Raw genomic sequence first — 17344 nt, forward strand, 5'->3', positions numbered from 1 at the left:
TTTTGTTCCAGATAAATTTGGCCTCTGGATTCTTATTTTATTTTCATTTTGTTTTATTTACAGAAGGTTTTGCCGACTGGACCCTGGAGGCTAATGGTGGAGATGAGTGGGCAGTGGAGGAAATGTCAGGGGAGCATACAAAATATTTTCCGGAGAAAAATGTGAAGAAGTATTTTGTAACGTCTTACGAGTAAGAATTGGGTGTTGAAAGAGGCAAGCGAGAAGGCGAGGTGGAGGGACTGTGGGATAGAGTTCCAGAGGGTGGGAGCAGTGGCAGAAAGCCCGATCGCCAATAGTGGAGTGAGTGAGGTGGGGGGCGTGAGCAGGATGATAGGGGGTTAGGTAGGGGGGAGGCAAGATCTTGGAGGGCTTTGAAGGTGAGGACCAGGATTTTGGTCAGACCCCATCTGGAGACTGTGTTCAGTTTTGGGCACCGCACCTCAGGAAGGATATATTCAGACATCAGGGCCTGAATGAGAGCAAACTTCCTGCTGCTGAATGTGGACAAGCCTCCTCAACCCCCCTGGGCTCTCCCTCAGACTCACCAAACTAGTGTGCAACCAAAGGGTCCAGTTTGACCCACATCTTTCTTTCCTCCCCCACATCCGGTCCCTGACCAGGACCGCCTTCTTCCACTTCCGCCACATTACTCTCCTCCGACCGTCCTTACCCCAAATGCAGCTGAAACCCTTGTGCGTGTGTTCCTTTAATTGCCTCCATTGTGAGATTTAATCTCTTCGCTCGGATCTGCTGCTTTCATTATGAATGTATAAGCAAGTATTTTTCAACGCAAAAAGTTTCTGTTTGCATCCTAATGGAATTTTTAATTAGACAGGGAACTAAAGTCATTCAGCCCTCTCCTCTCCTCTCTCTGACTTCCCACTTATAGCCGGGCTCAATCACCAGCCTCTGAGTTAGGAGGTTGTACATTAGAGCACTTGCATCGCAAGTGAGAGGACCTGGGTTTGATTCCGGGGCAGGGCGAGACGTTGGGCAAGTTTCCCTGCTCCACACGCCTCTCTTCACCCAGCAGTAAGTGGGAACCCAGTTGTAGCCGATTGGTGGATTGCTTTTCCAGGTGTAATAATCTCTGAAAAAAAATGATAATAATAATAATTTGGTCACTCAATGGACGTCTGTTTGTGCACAATTGACTGTCACGTTTTGCCCACGAAATATAGAGTCAATACACTTCACAGTGTAAAGTGATTCCAGCATTAGAACACTCGCCTCGCAAGCGAGAGGACTTCTGCTTTTGTTTTGTCATATTGCCCGCCTCCGACCATACTTTACCCCAAATGCAGCCGAAACCCTCGTGCGTGTGTTGTCACCTCCCGCTTGGATTACTCCAACCCCCTCCTCGCCGGTCTCCCCAGCTCCACCATTCACAAGATCAGCTCATTCAAAACTCTGCCGCTCACATACTGACCCCGACAAACTCCGTCCCCACATCTCACCAGCTCTGGCCCCGGCTCCACTGGCGCCCCATCACTGAACGCATCGACTTCAAGGTCCTCTCACTCTCGTGTTCAAACCCATTCACTCCCTGGCATCTCCCTCCCTGTCCAACCTCCTCACTCCCCAATCCACCACCCGGCACCTCTTCTTGACTGGCACCGGCTCCCACTCGTCTCTCCCATCCTCCGCCCCACCATCGGAGGTTGAACTTTCAGCCATTACTTCCCAAAACTCTCACTGCCTCAATCCATCTGCCTTGCCCCCTCTCTCCGCTTTTTCAAGTCCTTGCCTGAATACACCAGAATTATATCAATTATATCAAGGCTAAGAGGGTTAAGTTACGAGGACAGGTTGCATAAACGTGGTCTCTATTTCTTTGAGTTCAGAAGGTTGAGGGTTGATCTGATTGAGGTTTTTAAAATAGTGAAGGGATTTGATAGGGCAGCTACTGAGAAACTATTTCCTCTGGTGGTGGAATCCAGAACAAGGGGCATCACCTTAAAATTAGAGCCAGGCCTCCTGGAAATCAGGAGGCAGTTTTTCACCCAAAGGCTAGTGGAAATCTGGTACTCTTTCCCCCAAAAGGCTGTGGATGTTCGATCCATTCACATTTTCAAGATGGAGGTAGATAAATATGTGGTCAGGGTATTAAGGGATATGGGGAAAAGGCAGGTAACTGGAGTTGAGGTACAGATTAGCTATGATTTTATAAAATGGCGGAACTGGTTTGAGGGACTGAATGGCCTGCTCCTGCTCCTATGTTTATGTATCTATTTGACGGGAGCCAGCGTAAGCTTACACTGGTCAGGTTATTAGCACTCCAGTGCCCTGCTGGGAGAGCACTGCATTATCAGAGGCGCTGTCCTCTGTATAAGACCGTAACCTGAGGTCTTGCCTGCCTAACCAGGTGCACGTTAAAGATCTTGCTACCTTACTTAAAAAGAGAAGAGAGTTTCTCTCTTCTCTCTTTCTGGCCAACATATGGAATTGGCCACTCACTTCACGACTGCTAGTGGGACACGGCAGTGCGCCAATTGGCTGATTCATTCATCTGCAAAATACACAGTCACTACACTTCACTGCAAAGTGCTTTGAGACATCTTGAAGATGTGATGAGGTGCTGCATGTGTGCGCATGTAAAGGCTTTTTATGCACACACATACAGCACCTCATCACATCTTCAAGGTGTGCTTGTTATTGATGAATGAGTCTTGACAGTGCAGAGTCGAGCAACTAGGATGTCCCCAGTTTTTGGAGCAACGATTAGACCAGCTCTTGAAAGAAGACAACTCAAGGGGTACCTCATAGAGGTGGATACCGTTTTAAATGGAATTGGAAAAAATGAACCCAAATCAATACTTCCAGATACATCAAGACAGTACAGATACGTTTAGAGTTGCAAAGGACGATTTTGGGACAGACACCAGGAAGTATTCCTTTACCCGGAAAGTAATTAATGACTGGAACAAGTCGCCATGAAAAGTATTGATGCTGTGATGGGAGGATGGTATTGTGGACCTGCTGAAAGGATTAAATCAGAGAAGTTTTTTCATTCAAACCAATCTGGTAAACTTTATTAACTGAGCTATTGAGGCTGTGCTTAGACTTGTTTTTTTAAGCTCTGTGCACTCACTTGTCTTGTGTCTTCCTCCCCTAGACGGTGTACGAAATCTCAGAAAATCGATCTCCTGAAGAACGGGCTTTGGGAAAATCTACTGGATATCGTCCAACCTAAAATAGTAGTGAGTGACTGGTAAGTAACACTGTTCTATTATAGGGGTCGGTCTGGCTCAGTTAACCAACCAACTGAACCAGAAGATTGTGGCTTGAAGCCCCCATGTCAGGACTTTGAACCACACACATGCCTCTGTTTACCTAGCAGTAAGTAGGAACCCGGTTGTTAGTCGATTGTCAGGCCAAGAATAAAAATAATAATAATTTGGTCACTTCAAACCACGGCTGTCTGTGGGACACTGCTGTTTGTGCACAATTGGCTGCCGCCAATTTTCCCTCACAAAATATAGTCAATCCACTGTGAAGTGCTTTGACACGCCTCGAAGACGTAATGAGGAGCTATATCAAATGCAAGCATTTATTATTTATTATTGTTATTAATTGACCCAGGTACGCAGCGAGGAGAGATTGTGGCTGCACCTACCAGTTGAAAGTCCAGCTGCTGTGCAGGAAACACAAGGTGATCGTGGAGCATGGGTCGGAATGTTTGACCATCCCCCAGTGGAACGAGGCCATATGGAACCAGGTGTGTGATGCCCATTCCTTTTCCAGCATTTTGGGACGTCCTCCCACGGTGGAAGGCACTACGCAAATATAATCTGTCGTCATTGCGCGAAATCGACTTTCACTCCACGTCACGGTTAATCCCCTCAATCAAGAGTTTTGGGTCATCCTCTCGACATGTGAATGAATCCCGTTTATACTAAATGGGAGCATTATTATTAATATTGTTGTTAATACAATATAAAATGACATTTGTATAACACCTTTCACCTCGGGAGGACGTCTCAAGGCGTTGGACAGTCAGGGATTTGGGCCCGAGCTGAGGGTTGGGATCAGGAGAGGTGGATATTATTATTCTATTGATATAGAAATGAGAATGGCCTGGGCTCTCCTAGATAACACCAGAGGAGGGTCAATGCCCTCACTCCAATGCCCCGAGTCCCTCATGCCATCTGTAGCTCTGCCGCCTCCCCAGACCCACTCCCTCCCTCAGGCCTGCTTCACTCCTGCTCCACTCTTTGCTCTCTGTACATTACAGAGTCGTTACACTTTACAGTAAATCCTGTTCAGCTCTTTGAGGTGTCCTCCCGATGTGAAAGCTGCTGTATCTCTTGCGTGGGTTCTCCTTGTTATGTGTGTAGCTGCCTGACTACTCAGTGTACCACATCCTGACATACGTCAGCCTGGCTGAGTCGGTTCTCACCTCTGGGTCAGAGATTTGTGGGTTAAAACCCCAGGTTGGGAACTTTGAGATCACGGTGTAGGATGACGCTCCAATGCAGTATTCGAAGGAACCCTGGATTCATTGTGAGAGGTGCCATCCTTCAGATGAGACGTTAAACTGAGATTCTGTCTGCCTGTTCAGGTGGATGTTAAAAGATATCATAGCGCTATTCGCAAAAGAGGCTGGAGTTATATAAATGCATGTTGTTGTTGTTGTTTCTCGGTGCTGGTTTGTGTGTGTTTAATGCCAGCGAGAGAATAATGCGCAGAAATCTTTGTATGTTGCAGATCACCCACGTTTTCACCAATTATGGGCCCGGTGTCCGATATGTTAAGTTTATTCACGAAGGACAGGACACCCAGTTCTGGGCCGGTTGGTATGGGATCAGAGTCACAAACAGCAGCGTGACCGTGGAACCTTGAGCAACCATTGTACCAAAGGCTTAACCCCCCCCCCACCCCATCCCCCCTCTCCAAACGGGCAGCAATCCCACTCGGCTCTGGTTTTACGTTGCATTTTGGAGCATCCAGAGTTCGGAAGTTGTTCAATTCAGTGTTTACTGTGAAGCCGTTTTCTCCCGACACTGTTACACACGAGCAAAAACGGCTTCAACTTTAAAGTCGCGTTTAAGGAATTCCAAAACGCCGACTCAGGTGGCGGACAGGAAAAGAGAAAGGAGATTCTCTTCTGCACCGTGTCCTAGCCAAGAATCCCCCAGATAAAATCGACCATTCACTTCCCGGCTGTTTGTGGGACGTCGCTGTGCTTGCGTAAACCGGCTGCTGCGTTGGCCTACGAAATAGAAAATAGGAAAAAAGGCACTTTACACAAAAAATTCCTGTTAAGCCCTTTGAGAAATTTGGTCACTGAATCCACAATTGTTTGTGGGACACTGCCGTGAGTAATTGGTTGTCACGTAATCGCCCACAAAACATATTGTAAAGTCAATCCACTTTCCAATATATTCTGTGAAGCGCTTTGAGACGTCTCGATGACGTGATAAAACACTAAATCAAATGCAAGAATTACTATTATCATTGAGATATCTTGAGACTGGGATAAGGGAATGCAAGGATTCTGGATGCTCTCAAACCCTAAGAAAATAAAGCGAATCTAAAGCCAGTGGGGGATTGGCGGGATTTCTCCCCAAATATATCTGTTTTGCCCCAAGAGTTACGCAGGCTTGAGATGTTTCTTAACAGATGTGCTAACCATCGAAACGGTTACAAAACATGGCACTGTCAGCCCGTGACTCTTCCATGAGGGGCAGTACAAGAAGACTTGGGAGGCATTTGGACTCAATAGCACATCTGTTAAGAAATATTGCATTTTGTTCTTTCTTTGCACGTCACCTTGCTCAGCTATGCCAATTGGGAGCACCCATGAGCTCACAAATTGCAGTAACAAGCTTCCTTCTTCAGCTCTGACCAGAAATATGTGGAATGATGCTTCTTGAGCAAGTTCATCAGCCTTTACATTGTGTTTATATTATTAAAGACTTGACTTTTTCAACAATAATCACAATTTGAGTGTGTGTTTGTGTCTGTCTTCCTGGGTTCTTTTAGCTTGACAACAACAACAACAACAAGATTCCATTTATAGAGCGCCTTTCACGTCAGGAGGACGTCCCAAGGCGCTGCACAGTTGGGTCATGACCCGAGCAGGGGGGAAATGGTCAGGGTGAGGGGAGGGAAGGGAGGGAGAGAGGAGGGGGGAAATGGTCAGGGTGAGGGGAGGGAAGGGAGGGAGCGAGGAGGAGGAAGAGAGTCGAGAGGGGAGCTGAAGGCACGGTCAAAGAGAAAAGGAAGGTGTCGCCTGGGGTGAGCCAGGTTTCTGTCAAGGCCATGATATCAACGTTCTCATCAAGGATGAGATCGTTGATGACCAGGGCCTTGTTGCAGAGGGAGCGGACATTTTGCAGTCCGATGTGGAGGGAGCGGTTGACAGAAGGGTGTGTGGGAGGGGAGGGGGGTCCAGGTTGTGAGGCAGGGGTGGGGGGAATGGGGATGAGGGAGGAGAGGTTGACTCCCCGGGTCTGTGTCCGGGGTGGCTGGCGAGAGTGGTGGGGAATGGGGCAGTCGGTGTGGCTGCTGCTGGACAGCCAACGCCGAGTGCCGCAGTGAGCCCGGCGGAGGATTCCCAGGCTGGAGCAGAGGGAGGTTGTGGGAGGGTCAAGTGGGGATAGAAGACGAGAGGGACGGAGAGAGAGGAGGAGAGAGCGGGAGAGATGGAGAGGGGGGAGGGTTTGGGGGGAGAGAGGAGGTGAGGGGGCTCGGGTCAAAGCGGCAGCCATAGTGCGCACGCGGGGACCGGGAGCGAGCGGTCAGGTGGATAGAGTTGCCCACAAAATACACTCGATTCACTTTACAGTGTGAAGTGCTTAGAGACGTCTCGAAGACGTGATAAAGCGCTGTATCAAATGCCAGGATTATTATTATTATAGACAGTGTTGAGCCATCATTTGAGCTCTTTCTTACACCATTTCCTGTCCTGGGTTAAGTGAGCAATGAATGCAGTGTAAGACCGAGTATCTCCTGATTGGCTCCTGTCAGCGCTTTCTCACCTCAGCCGCTGACAGTATCACCATCCATGGTTGCCCACTCCACCTTGCTAAGCCAGTCCGGTCTTGTTCTAAGTTCAACTATCTACCTCACATTCGCGCCATGACCCTTTCTGCCTTCCCCCACCTCCGCAACTTTGCCCGGCTCTGACACTGTCTCACACCGCAGGCCGCCGAGAGCCTCATACACGCCTTCATTACATCGCGGCTTGACTACGCAAACTCACTGCTTGTCGGCCTCCCCAACTCCTCCCTCCGCAGGCTGCAGATCATCCAGAACTCTGCAGCCCGTGTCCTCTCCCGTACCATGCTCCGTGACCCTATTGCCCCCATCCTCGCCCGATTCCACTGGCTTCCCATCACACAGAGGATACAGTTCAAGATCCTGGTCCTTACCTTCAAAACCCTCCATAGATTTACCCTCACTACCTCTCCGACCTCCTAACCCCTTATCATCGTGTTCGCACCCTCCGCTCAGCGGGCTCTGTCCTACTTCACATCCCCCGCCTCGCTCGCCCCACTAACAGCGAGTGGGCCTTCCGCCACTTTGCATCCACGCTCTGGAACTCCATCCCTCCATCTCGCCCCCTCCCTCGCCACCTCAAGATACACCTCAAGACTCTCTTTGACCGTGCTTTCGATCTCCCTGTTTTGGCCCCTGCCCTCCCCCACCCCGACCCTCAGCTCGGGTCCGTAACTCTGTCTGTCCAGCGCCTTGGAATCTCCTCCCGACATGAAAGGCGCTATATAAATGTCATTTTGTTTTTGTTGTTGTTATCTGTCTGTGCCTGTTCACATGGACGTTGAAGATCCTTTTGTACTATTCAAAAAGAGAAGGGAGTTGCTCTCTCCCTGAGTCCCGGCCAAAAATCCCACAAATAAGATTGGTCAGTCACTCCCTGGCTGTTTGTGAGATTGCTGTCTGCATATTGGCTGTCACTTTCACCTCCCAAAAAACAGTCACTTTCTTTACAGTGAATCCTATGAAGCACTTTGATGTGAAAGATTCTGTATTAAATATAAGGAATATTATCGTTTACCTATTACATCATAGGCCCCATCTTCGCTCAGTGTGGAGTCCTGCAGCTCAGTGGTTAAAGCACTCACCTCAGAAGTGAGAGGATCTGGGCTTGATTCCTGGGAGGGTGAAATGTTGGGCAAGTTTCCTAACTCCACACACCTCTGTTTACCCAGCAGTAAGTAGTCAATTGGTGGATCGCTTTTCCGGGGGTCATAATCCTTTGAACAAAAAAAAATGTGGTCACTCAATCCAAGACTGTTTGAGGACGCTGCTGTATGCAATTGGCTACCGTGTTTCGCCCACAAAATATACAGTCAATTTGCTTTATAGTCTGTGAAATGCTTTGAGATGTCTCAAACAACAACAATAACAACAAGATTACATTTGTATAACGCCTTTCACGTCGGGAGGACATCCCAATGCGCTGGACAGTGTACAGCATTTCAGCCCCGAGCTGGGGTCAGGGGTGGAGAAGGGAGAGGAGGGGAAGGGGGTGGTCGATGGCATGGTCAAAGAGGAGGGTCTTGAGGTGGGACTTGAAAGAGGCTAAGGAGGGGGCGAGGTGGCTGGGGGATGTTATCCAATACATGATAAGGCGCTACATCAAATGCAAGGATTATTATTATTAATGAAGATGTAGCTGTACTTGGTGCTCGGCTCCTTGTCTGGCCTCATCAGTTGGATGTTAAAAATCCATTCCTCCCCTCCCCCATCACTCACAGCCGAGCCTCCCAGTCATCGAGCCGCAAGCCAGTGAAATGAGGAACAAACTGTGCGAGTTGGGGTAACTGCTGGAGTCTAACCAGCTGAGCTGCATAGCTAATTAGACAACAGCAGTTACCCCAACTGCCATTGATATTGCTGGCTGACAAGCTTTCCCCACTGCTTGACCAGCTGGGACCATCCTACCAGCTAAGGCTTTGGCTTGCAGGGTTAACGGGAGCAGAGTGGGGTGATTCCCTGCCCCCAACTCTCACCTTTGGGTTAGAGGGTTGTTGCTCTGTACTCCCCGGTCTGACTGACTGCAGCGCAATGTTAAGGAGAGAGAGATGCACTGTCTGAGTTGCCGTTCTTTGGGTAATAATAATAATAATAATCCTTGCATTTGATATAGCGCTTTTCACATCAGGAGGACATTCCAAAGTGTTTCACAGAACATACTGTAAAGTGAATTGACTGTATATTTGTGGGCGAACTGTATATTTGTGGGTAAGATATTAAACTGAGGGCCTCACTGCTGAGGTGGATTTTAAATGATGTAATGTTATTCAGAAAGAAGCAATTTTTTTCCTTGGAGGGGCTGCAGAGGAGACGTACCTGAATGGTACCAGGGATGAGGGACTTTAGCTATGTGGAGAGACTAGAGAAGCTGGGATTCTTCATCTTGGGGGAGAGAAGATTGAGGGGAAATTTAATAGAGGTGTTCAAAATTATGAGGGGTTTTGATAGAGTAGATAGGGAGAAACTGTGTCCTCTGGCGGGTGGGTCAATAACCAGAGGACACAAATTTAAGAAAATTGATAAGGAACCAGAGGGGAGTCGAGGAGGAATTTTTTTTTACCCAGAGAATTGTTACGGTCTGGAATGCATTGCCTGACAGGGTGTGGAAACAGATGCAACAACTTACAAAAGCGAATTCTCTCTCACTCTCACTTTCTCTCTCTCTCTCTCTGACTCTCTGTGTGACTTTCTCCATCTCATACTCTGTCTCTGACTTTCTCTCACTCTTTCCCTCTGACTTTCTTTTCTGACGGTGTGGAAAACATCAAGCGGCCGACACAGTAAACAAAAGTTGGAGACTGAGGACAGTGAGGACTGATTTTATTTACATGCCTCAGACGTGCACTAACCTCAGCGCTGTGATCTTTTTACCGCTAAATGCCGTTTATACAGCGACGGCCAAAAGCACCACCTTATTTGCCAGCGGATCAATTGGTGGCAGAATACGTCAGCATACGTGAGTCTTGCCTAAGCTTGGGTCTGTGACCTCCGTCCTGTTTAGTGGGCGCTGGTTATCACCGAGGATATTGAAGGCAGCCCAGACACTGACACCGTCTCCAAACTCTCTCTCCCTGTTGCTCTAACAACAAGAAGTTACATTTGTAAACTGCCATTCACGTTGGAAGGACGTCCCAAGGTGCTGACAGAGGAAGAATTTCTTTTTGAAACTGGTTTGTCCCTGGGAGAGGAAGGGAGGGAGGGGGCAAGGAGAAGAGAGGAGAGTGGGAAGCAAGTGGGCGGGGGGGGGGGGGGGGGGAAGGGGGGGGAAGGGGAGGGTAGAAGGTGAAAGTGTGTGGGTTTGTGTGTGGGAGAGGGTGAAATAACATCAGACATGGAAAGTTCATTGTGATCTCTGAAAACCCACCACAAATTTGCTATTATACATAATAATTAATTAATGAACAAATAATCAGTCAATAAACAATTAACAAAAATTAATAAGAAAGACAGGAATAATTTAGATTGGTTAACCCATTCCTCATTTGAAAATATATATCAAAAGAATAAAAGTAGTTAACTTTTTCCCATCCACCAAACATGGGGATAATAGCAATAATAATCCTATAGTGGGATATGAGAGACCCAGCTAGCGTGCACGCGAGAGAGAGAGGGGGGGGGGGGGGGGGGCGGAGTGTGGGGAGAGGATATCTCCGTTGCATATTTTGTGACTCCCCAAAACACGAGAACAGGTCTAGTCGCTGTGAGTCGGGCTCTTTGGCATTTGCTGGAATATTCCGCCTGGGTCCAGCAAGCAATCTGAGGGTTGGCGAAAGAAGGTGTTTGATCTCCTGATGGAGCCTCAGTGGCCCACGGTGATGCTGCTGTGAGTGACTCTGGCCCCGAACCAGCCGTCCCAGTATTGGGCATCCTTCCCTCGGTGTGAGAACCTGACGTAACGAACTCCCGGCCCGTAATCTGTGAACGTGTGCGATATCTGGGAAGCAGGAAATGGTTGTCAGTTTTTGTCGAACAGCGCAGATAACCAGACAAATAACTACGAGTAATAATAATAAATTCGTCACTTCAGTCCACAACTGTTTGTGGGACGCTGCTGTGTGCAATTGGCTCCGTGTTTCACCCACAAAATATAGTCACTACACTTTACAGTCTATTCTGTGAAGTGCTTTGAGATGTCTCAAAGTCGTGATAAGGCGTTGTATCAAAATGCAAGGATTATTATTATACAGCTAATCAGCTAGATCGTTAGTTAGTTAGTTATTCAGTCAGTCAGTCAGTTCATCAATTAGTTAGTTAGTTAAGGAGTTTGTCTGTGTGATTGTTTAGCCACCAGTCCTGGCCAACAATTCCCCAGATAAAATTGGCCACTCATTTCACGGCTGTTTGTGGGACGCTGCTTGTGCAAATTGCCCGGCGTGTTCGCTAACAAAATACACAGTCACTACAATTCACATTGTTCCCGTCAGTGCCCTGAGCCTTCTCGACAGTGTGACAATGCGCTGTTGATTGGAAAGATGATTCATTTATTATTATAACTCAGAGTTATTATTATGTTCCTGAGGCTAAGACCCTGAGTCTGGTCTGGCTTCGGGCGGTCCGTACCTCTGTCCACTCAGCGTCACCCCACTGCGGAACCTGAACTGTGTCCGACTTGAACTCCTCCAACACACTGAGGTCTTCAGACAGCAGCTCCACGTGGAGCTCGTACTCGCAGCCTGAGTCGTGCCTACCAGCGTACCTGCGGAAGAAGGAGCATTGCTGCCTCAGTGACATGCCAAGATACCCTGCAGGCAAAGAGCCGGACACCTCCACAGCCATTTTGCAGTACAACTGTGCGGGCAACAGAGTAGAATTCACCTCAAGCTACACAGTCACTACACTTGACAGGAAATACTGTGAAGTGCATCCTCCCAGCCAGAAAGCTGTTGTAGCAAATGCAAGAATTAACACGGAATATAATAATAATAAAAAAAATCCTTGTGTTGTAGTAATAATCCCTGCGTGAGTCAGACACCCGGTTGATCACAATGGTGGGTTTCTACGTGTGTCAGACACCCGACTGAACAAAACACATAATGAGTTCAGAAAGATTCACTGTAATTAACAGCTTCTGTGAGAGGTTTGTTAGTGATGATATCAATCACAACCACATTTACAAGTGCTTCTGGCTGAATTCTTGTGATTTCCTCTGAAGCCTGTTTGGATATGTTGACATAAAAATACAAGTTTTTTCTCAATATTAAACTAAGATATGTGGAGAGGATGGAGAAAACTGGGCCTGTTTTCACTGGAGCAGAGAAGGTTGGGAGGGGACCTGATAAGGTGGACGCAATGATGAGGGGTGAATAGGGAGAAGCTATCTCCACTGTTCTTGGCTATTAAGTACCCAGGTCCTCTCGCAAGCAATTCCCGGGAAGGGCGAAACCTTAGTCTCATTATTCCACACGCCTCTGTTTACCTAGCAGTAAGGAGGAACTTGGTTGTTAGTCGATTGGAGGATCGCTTTTCAGGGGATAATAATCTCTTAAAAAAATAATAATAATTTGGTCACTTAATCCATGACTGTTTGTGGGGACACTGCTGTGTGCAATTGTCTGCCCCGTTTTGCCCACAAAATATACTGTCAATTCACTTTACAGTGTATCCTGTGAAGCGCTTTGAGACGTCTCAACGGCGTGATAAGGCGTTGTATCAAATGCCAGGATTGTTATATTATTATTATGTGAATGTGACTGTGATGCCTGGCCTGGATTTGCTGCATTGCTCACCAGTCCCTGACCACGATGGGAGGCTGAGTGTTGTCTACCATCTCCTCCTGCCACCCCTCGGACACCAGGTTAATCAGCTGGGACTTTTGGCACCATCTGGTGGAGGAGAAACATTCAGTGATTTAGGGCTCAGAGCCAGAGAGAGAGAGAGAGGAGGGATAGAGAGATAGAAAGAGAGTGTGTCAGGGAGAAGAGAAAGGGAGAGAGGGAGTATCAGTGAGGAGAGAGATAGATAGAGAGATAGTCGGTGGGGAGATAAAGAGAGAGTCAGTGAGGAGAGAGAGAAAGAGTCAGTGAAGAGCAAGAGAGAGAGAGAAAGAGAAAGTCAGTGAGGAGAGAGAGAGAGACGGGGAGAGAGAGCATCATTGAGAAGAGAGAGAGAGGGGGATAGTGCGGAGAGAGAGAGAGAAAGAGAGCAAGTGTGCGTTAGTGAGGAGTGGGGGAGAGAGAGTGGGAGTGAATGAGTGGGGTGAGTATGTGAGGCAGGGGGAGCAGAGGTCAGGGAGAGAGTGGGGCGGGAGGGGGGTGGGGTGGAGAGGGTGGGGTGGGGGGGCACTGGGAGCCTGGCTGAGACCAGGTGGAATTCTGTGGCCTGGGATGATAGGTGCATAACGTGATTCAGATGATCTGACACAAACCCACAGGAGACTTACTCAAAAGACGTAACAAAATATTTCTGGATGTTTTCGTTAGGGAAAGCTTTCCCATTGTCTCCCGGGAGCTCTTCAACTTTCCACCCGCTGCCGCCATTCTCCATCAGCTCCCAGAAATCCAATCCATCTACGGACAAAATAAGGAAATCCAATTTGCAAGGATCACATCCGAGGGTTGACTGAAGAAGACCCTTCGGTCCATCTAATCTCCAGCCTCTAGAACAGCCACCCAATCCTCTCCCCATCACAGCGTCCAGCTGGTTATTTGTTAAATGAGTCCAGTGTCCTGGCATCCACCACCGTTCATGACAACCTTTTCCAGTCATCAATTGTTTGTTAGACGCTTCTGTGCGCCATTGGCTACCGAGTTTCCCCCACAAAATATACATCAATTCACCTTACACTATATCTGGTGAAGCACTTTGAGACATCCAGAACTTAATAAGGCACTATATCAAATGCATTATTATTATTATTAATTACCCTTTGGATAAAAAAATACTTACACGTGTCCACCTTGAACCCATGTGCTCTTGTTTTGCTGCCCTGGTATGTCTGTCTGAGAGTCTTGTTCTGGGTTTACTTTTTCAATCTCATTTAACATTCTCTACATCTCAATGAGATTACTTTTGAGTCGTTTTCTCTGTAGACTGCACAGCTCCATTATATTGCAGTCACCAGAGCTGCACACTGTACTCTAGGTGAGGCTTTAGAGGTCATCCCTTCCTGCCCTCCCACTTCTCTACCTCTTCGATTTGCTTCCCTCCCCCACTCCACCACCCTCTCATCCGGCTCCGGTCGCCTTCGCTCCACCAACGGCAGCCATTGCTTTCAGCCACTACGCCCCTCAATCCCTCTGTCTTGCCCCCTCCCTCCCCATTTTCAAATCCCGCCTAAAGACCTTCCTTTTTGATCGTGCTTACAGTCACCTCCCCCCTCCCTCTCCCTCTCCCTCTCTCTCTGGCTCAGGGTCAGACTCTGCCAGTGGTGGTGTTGTAGCACTGTATACTGTCTGAGGATCTAAAGCCAATCTATCAATCTAGCCCGGGCTGACACCCTTTTCCAAGACTAGCTTCTCTCGAACTCCCACCACCATCAAATAGTTGGATCATGGCTCACCTTCTCCACACGGATTTTTGATCAGGTTCTGCCTCACAGGCTCAGCCAGTGCCCCCTCCCCCCAGTCCGCCAAGCCCTCGGACATTCCTCCCGACTGGAATCTGTCGTCCACCAGCTCTTTCCACTGGCGCGACACTGGTCTGCAGCCCACAGCCAACTCTTGGAGAGAGACGTAGGAGAAGACTTTGAGCAGAAGCTGTTCAGGTAGAGAGTGAATGGTGCTCATGCCCTCACGTCCTGTGACCTCAGTGACTTTCCTCCAGCTGTAGATGGAGAGAGAGAGAAAGAGAGAGAGGAACAAAATAGGAACAGGATCTCCCTGGAGAGATACACCTTGCTTAACTGAAGAGTATTAGGTGCAGGTTGACAAGAGCCAAGGCTTGGGGACTACAGAGTGTGAGTTGGTGTATCAGCTGGTGTTTTACCCTAACCCATAACTGCCATTGAAATCACCTTCTGGCAACCCTCACGGTTAGTTTGTACAACTAGGACCATGGTTAGGGCTTTGGCTTGCAGGGTTAACAGGAACCGAGTGAGAAGAATCCTTACTCTCAGTTTGTCCCTCCAGATAATAATATTAATAATAAGCCTTGCAATTGATATAGCGCCATCTTCAAGAATCACAAAGCGCTTCACAGAATATACTGTAAAGTGCAGTGACTGTGTATTTTGTAGGCAAAGCATGACAGCCAATTGCACACAACACCGTCCCCACAAACAGTCGTGGACTGAGTGACCAAATTATTAATTCCCGTTTTGCAGGATATTTAACGTCCCCCTGAGCAGGCAGATGGGGAACTCAGTTTAACTCAGTTTCTGATCAAGGGTACAATGCAGGTCATGACAATGCGCTCTCCCCTCAGCCCTGCGCTCTCCCCTCAGTCTGCACTGTCAGTGGTGACGTGCGGCTAATTTGCTCCAATCCTCTCCCCAGGCAGATGGTTCATCTGCTTTGGTTTGGATTGTGTTCCACAATTGATGACTCAGTCAGTCGACTATTAAGATTAATTATTGTTAAATAATAATAATCTTTGCATTTGAAATAGCACCTTGTCATGTCTTTGAGACGTCTCAAAGCGCTTCACAGAATATACTGTAAAGTGTGGTGACTGTCTGTTTTGTGGGCAAAATGTGGCAACCAATTGCGCATGGAAATGATATTATGATTAGTATTATTATTATTATTATCAGATTGAAGCTAGTTCAGCCCTGAGGAGAGACAGCTGATTGACCCAAAGCTGGACCATCAATTTGACAGATGATCTCTCTCTACCAACCCTTGGCTGGCTCCCAGCCTGAAACGCAATGCAGCAATTCCAGAATTTAAAACTAGGATCTGCCGTCACCAGTCCTGAATGTTACCTTTCATAATAATAATAATAACAATAATAAACCTTGCATTTGTATAGCTTCGTAATCACTCATAAGGATATAGCTGAGATTTCTCGAAGACTGTAAATAGAATGTAAAGTGAATCAACTGTGTATTTTGTGGGCAAAACACAGCAGCCAATTGTGCGCAGATTTATATTGATCATTAAAAAAAAGTTGACAGTGCCTCAACCCTCTTAACAGCCTCCCCAGCCCTCCTCCATCCCCCGAGCTGATCATATAACTTTGCTTTTCCTGCGATAACATTATTTTTTTAAAAAAAATCCTTGTGGCTGCATTTTTGAAAAATAATTTCCAAACACACAACACAAACCACACCCTGCCGAACGCGCCTCACCTCTTGCTGTGCTGTGCCGGCCTCTCACTGCGGTCCTGCCTGGAAGAACATTCGTTGTGGGTATGAGTCTGGAATCGCCTTTACACAGAGCCAAGGGCTGAGTTCATGCACATGCTCAGCACAGCCCCAGGCTCCAGCACAAACATTTACCGTAAAGTGCAGAATAGAAAGCCCAGCAATACACAGCCCTGCACAGGAACAAGGTCAAAGCATTTCCAAGAGCTTTACAGTATTTACCCTACGTGTGACGACTGGGTATTTTTTTAAGCAAACGCAGCAGCCAATTTGCACCCAGCAACGTCCACAAACAGCCATGAAGTCCATGACTATCATCTCCCGGCTGAGAATCTTGCCCCGTCTCAGCTGTGAGATCGTTGTCTTCAAGTTTCAGATGGTGCCGAGATTTCTTCAATTCAGTCTTAACTTGGAAAGTGTCCTTCCCACAGCTGCTAAAAAAAAAACATTAATAATAATTCCGGCATTTTATACAGTGCCTTTCACTTCAAGAAGATCTCTCAGACCACTTCAAAAGATTTGACTATTATTTAGATGGACCACACAGAGGAAGAGTTTGAGAGGGTTTAAGAGAAAGAGCAAGGAATTGGAAATGACGGAGCAAATACCCACCAAAATAATGGGCTGAAGGGTCTCCTAAGGGAATGTTGAATACCTCCTTGAATCAGTGACCATCTGCCTACTTTACATCTCCCACCCTATCCACCTCACCATCAGTTGGTGGGCTTTCAGACACTTTGCCCCATTTTCTGAATCTCTTTCCTGAGGTCCCTTGGCCTCCCCCCTTCCCTCCCCACCTTTAAAATGCTTTTCAACACTATATTTTGGAAAATACTCACCCTCCCATTCCCACACCTTCCTCAGCTAGCAATGTAAAGTGCTCACAGACGTGCCATGAAACACAATGCAAATTGTGCCGTAATAATAATAATCTATTTGATATATCATGCCACTGAGAAGTCTCAAAGCGCTTCACAGAATATATTGTAAAGTAAATTGATTGTTTATTTTGTTGGCGAAACTCGGCAGCCAATTGCACACAGCAGCGTCCCACAAACAGTCGTGGATTGAGTGACCAAATTATTTTCATTTTTTAAAAAA

General features: G+C 47.4%; 2 protein-coding genes across 4 annotated transcripts in view; one reads left to right on the top strand and one right to left on the bottom strand.

The window, feature by feature from the left end:
- LOC103181356 (F-box only protein 6) overlaps nt 1-5938 on the top strand; it is a 10741-nt gene extending 4803 nt beyond the window's left edge. For all 3 annotated transcript variants that reach the window (XM_042343594.1, XM_042343596.1, XM_042343595.1), the window contains 4 exons: nt 64-190; nt 3116-3211; nt 3583-3718; nt 4708-5938. In XM_042343594.1, coding sequence (XP_042199528.1) covers nt 64-190; nt 3116-3211; nt 3583-3718; nt 4708-4842 — 494 coding nt within the window. In that variant the 3' untranslated portion in view covers nt 4843-5938. The remainder of the gene's footprint in view (nt 1-63; nt 191-3115; nt 3212-3582; nt 3719-4707) is intronic.
- Nucleotides 5939-10617: 4679 nt separating this feature from the next.
- LOC103181357 (F-box only protein 2) lies at nt 10618-16346 on the bottom strand. Its single transcript, XM_007897774.2, has 6 exons — nt 16229-16346; nt 14501-14763; nt 13382-13508; nt 12729-12824; nt 11563-11698; nt 10618-10936 (listed from the first exon to the last, which is right to left on the bottom strand). Exons 2-6 carry the CDS (start codon nt 14724-14726, stop codon nt 10802-10804), a joined length of 720 nt encoding a protein of 239 aa, XP_007895965.2. The 5' UTR covers nt 14727-14763; nt 16229-16346; the 3' UTR covers nt 10618-10801.
- Nucleotides 16347-17344: the final 998 nt, after the last annotated feature.

The sequence above is a fragment of the Callorhinchus milii genome, unplaced genomic scaffold (genome assembly GCF_018977255.1).
Source record: "Callorhinchus milii isolate IMCB2004 unplaced genomic scaffold, IMCB_Cmil_1.0 Scaffold24, whole genome shotgun sequence".
Taxonomy (NCBI): Eukaryota; Metazoa; Chordata; class Chondrichthyes; order Chimaeriformes; family Callorhinchidae; genus Callorhinchus; species Callorhinchus milii.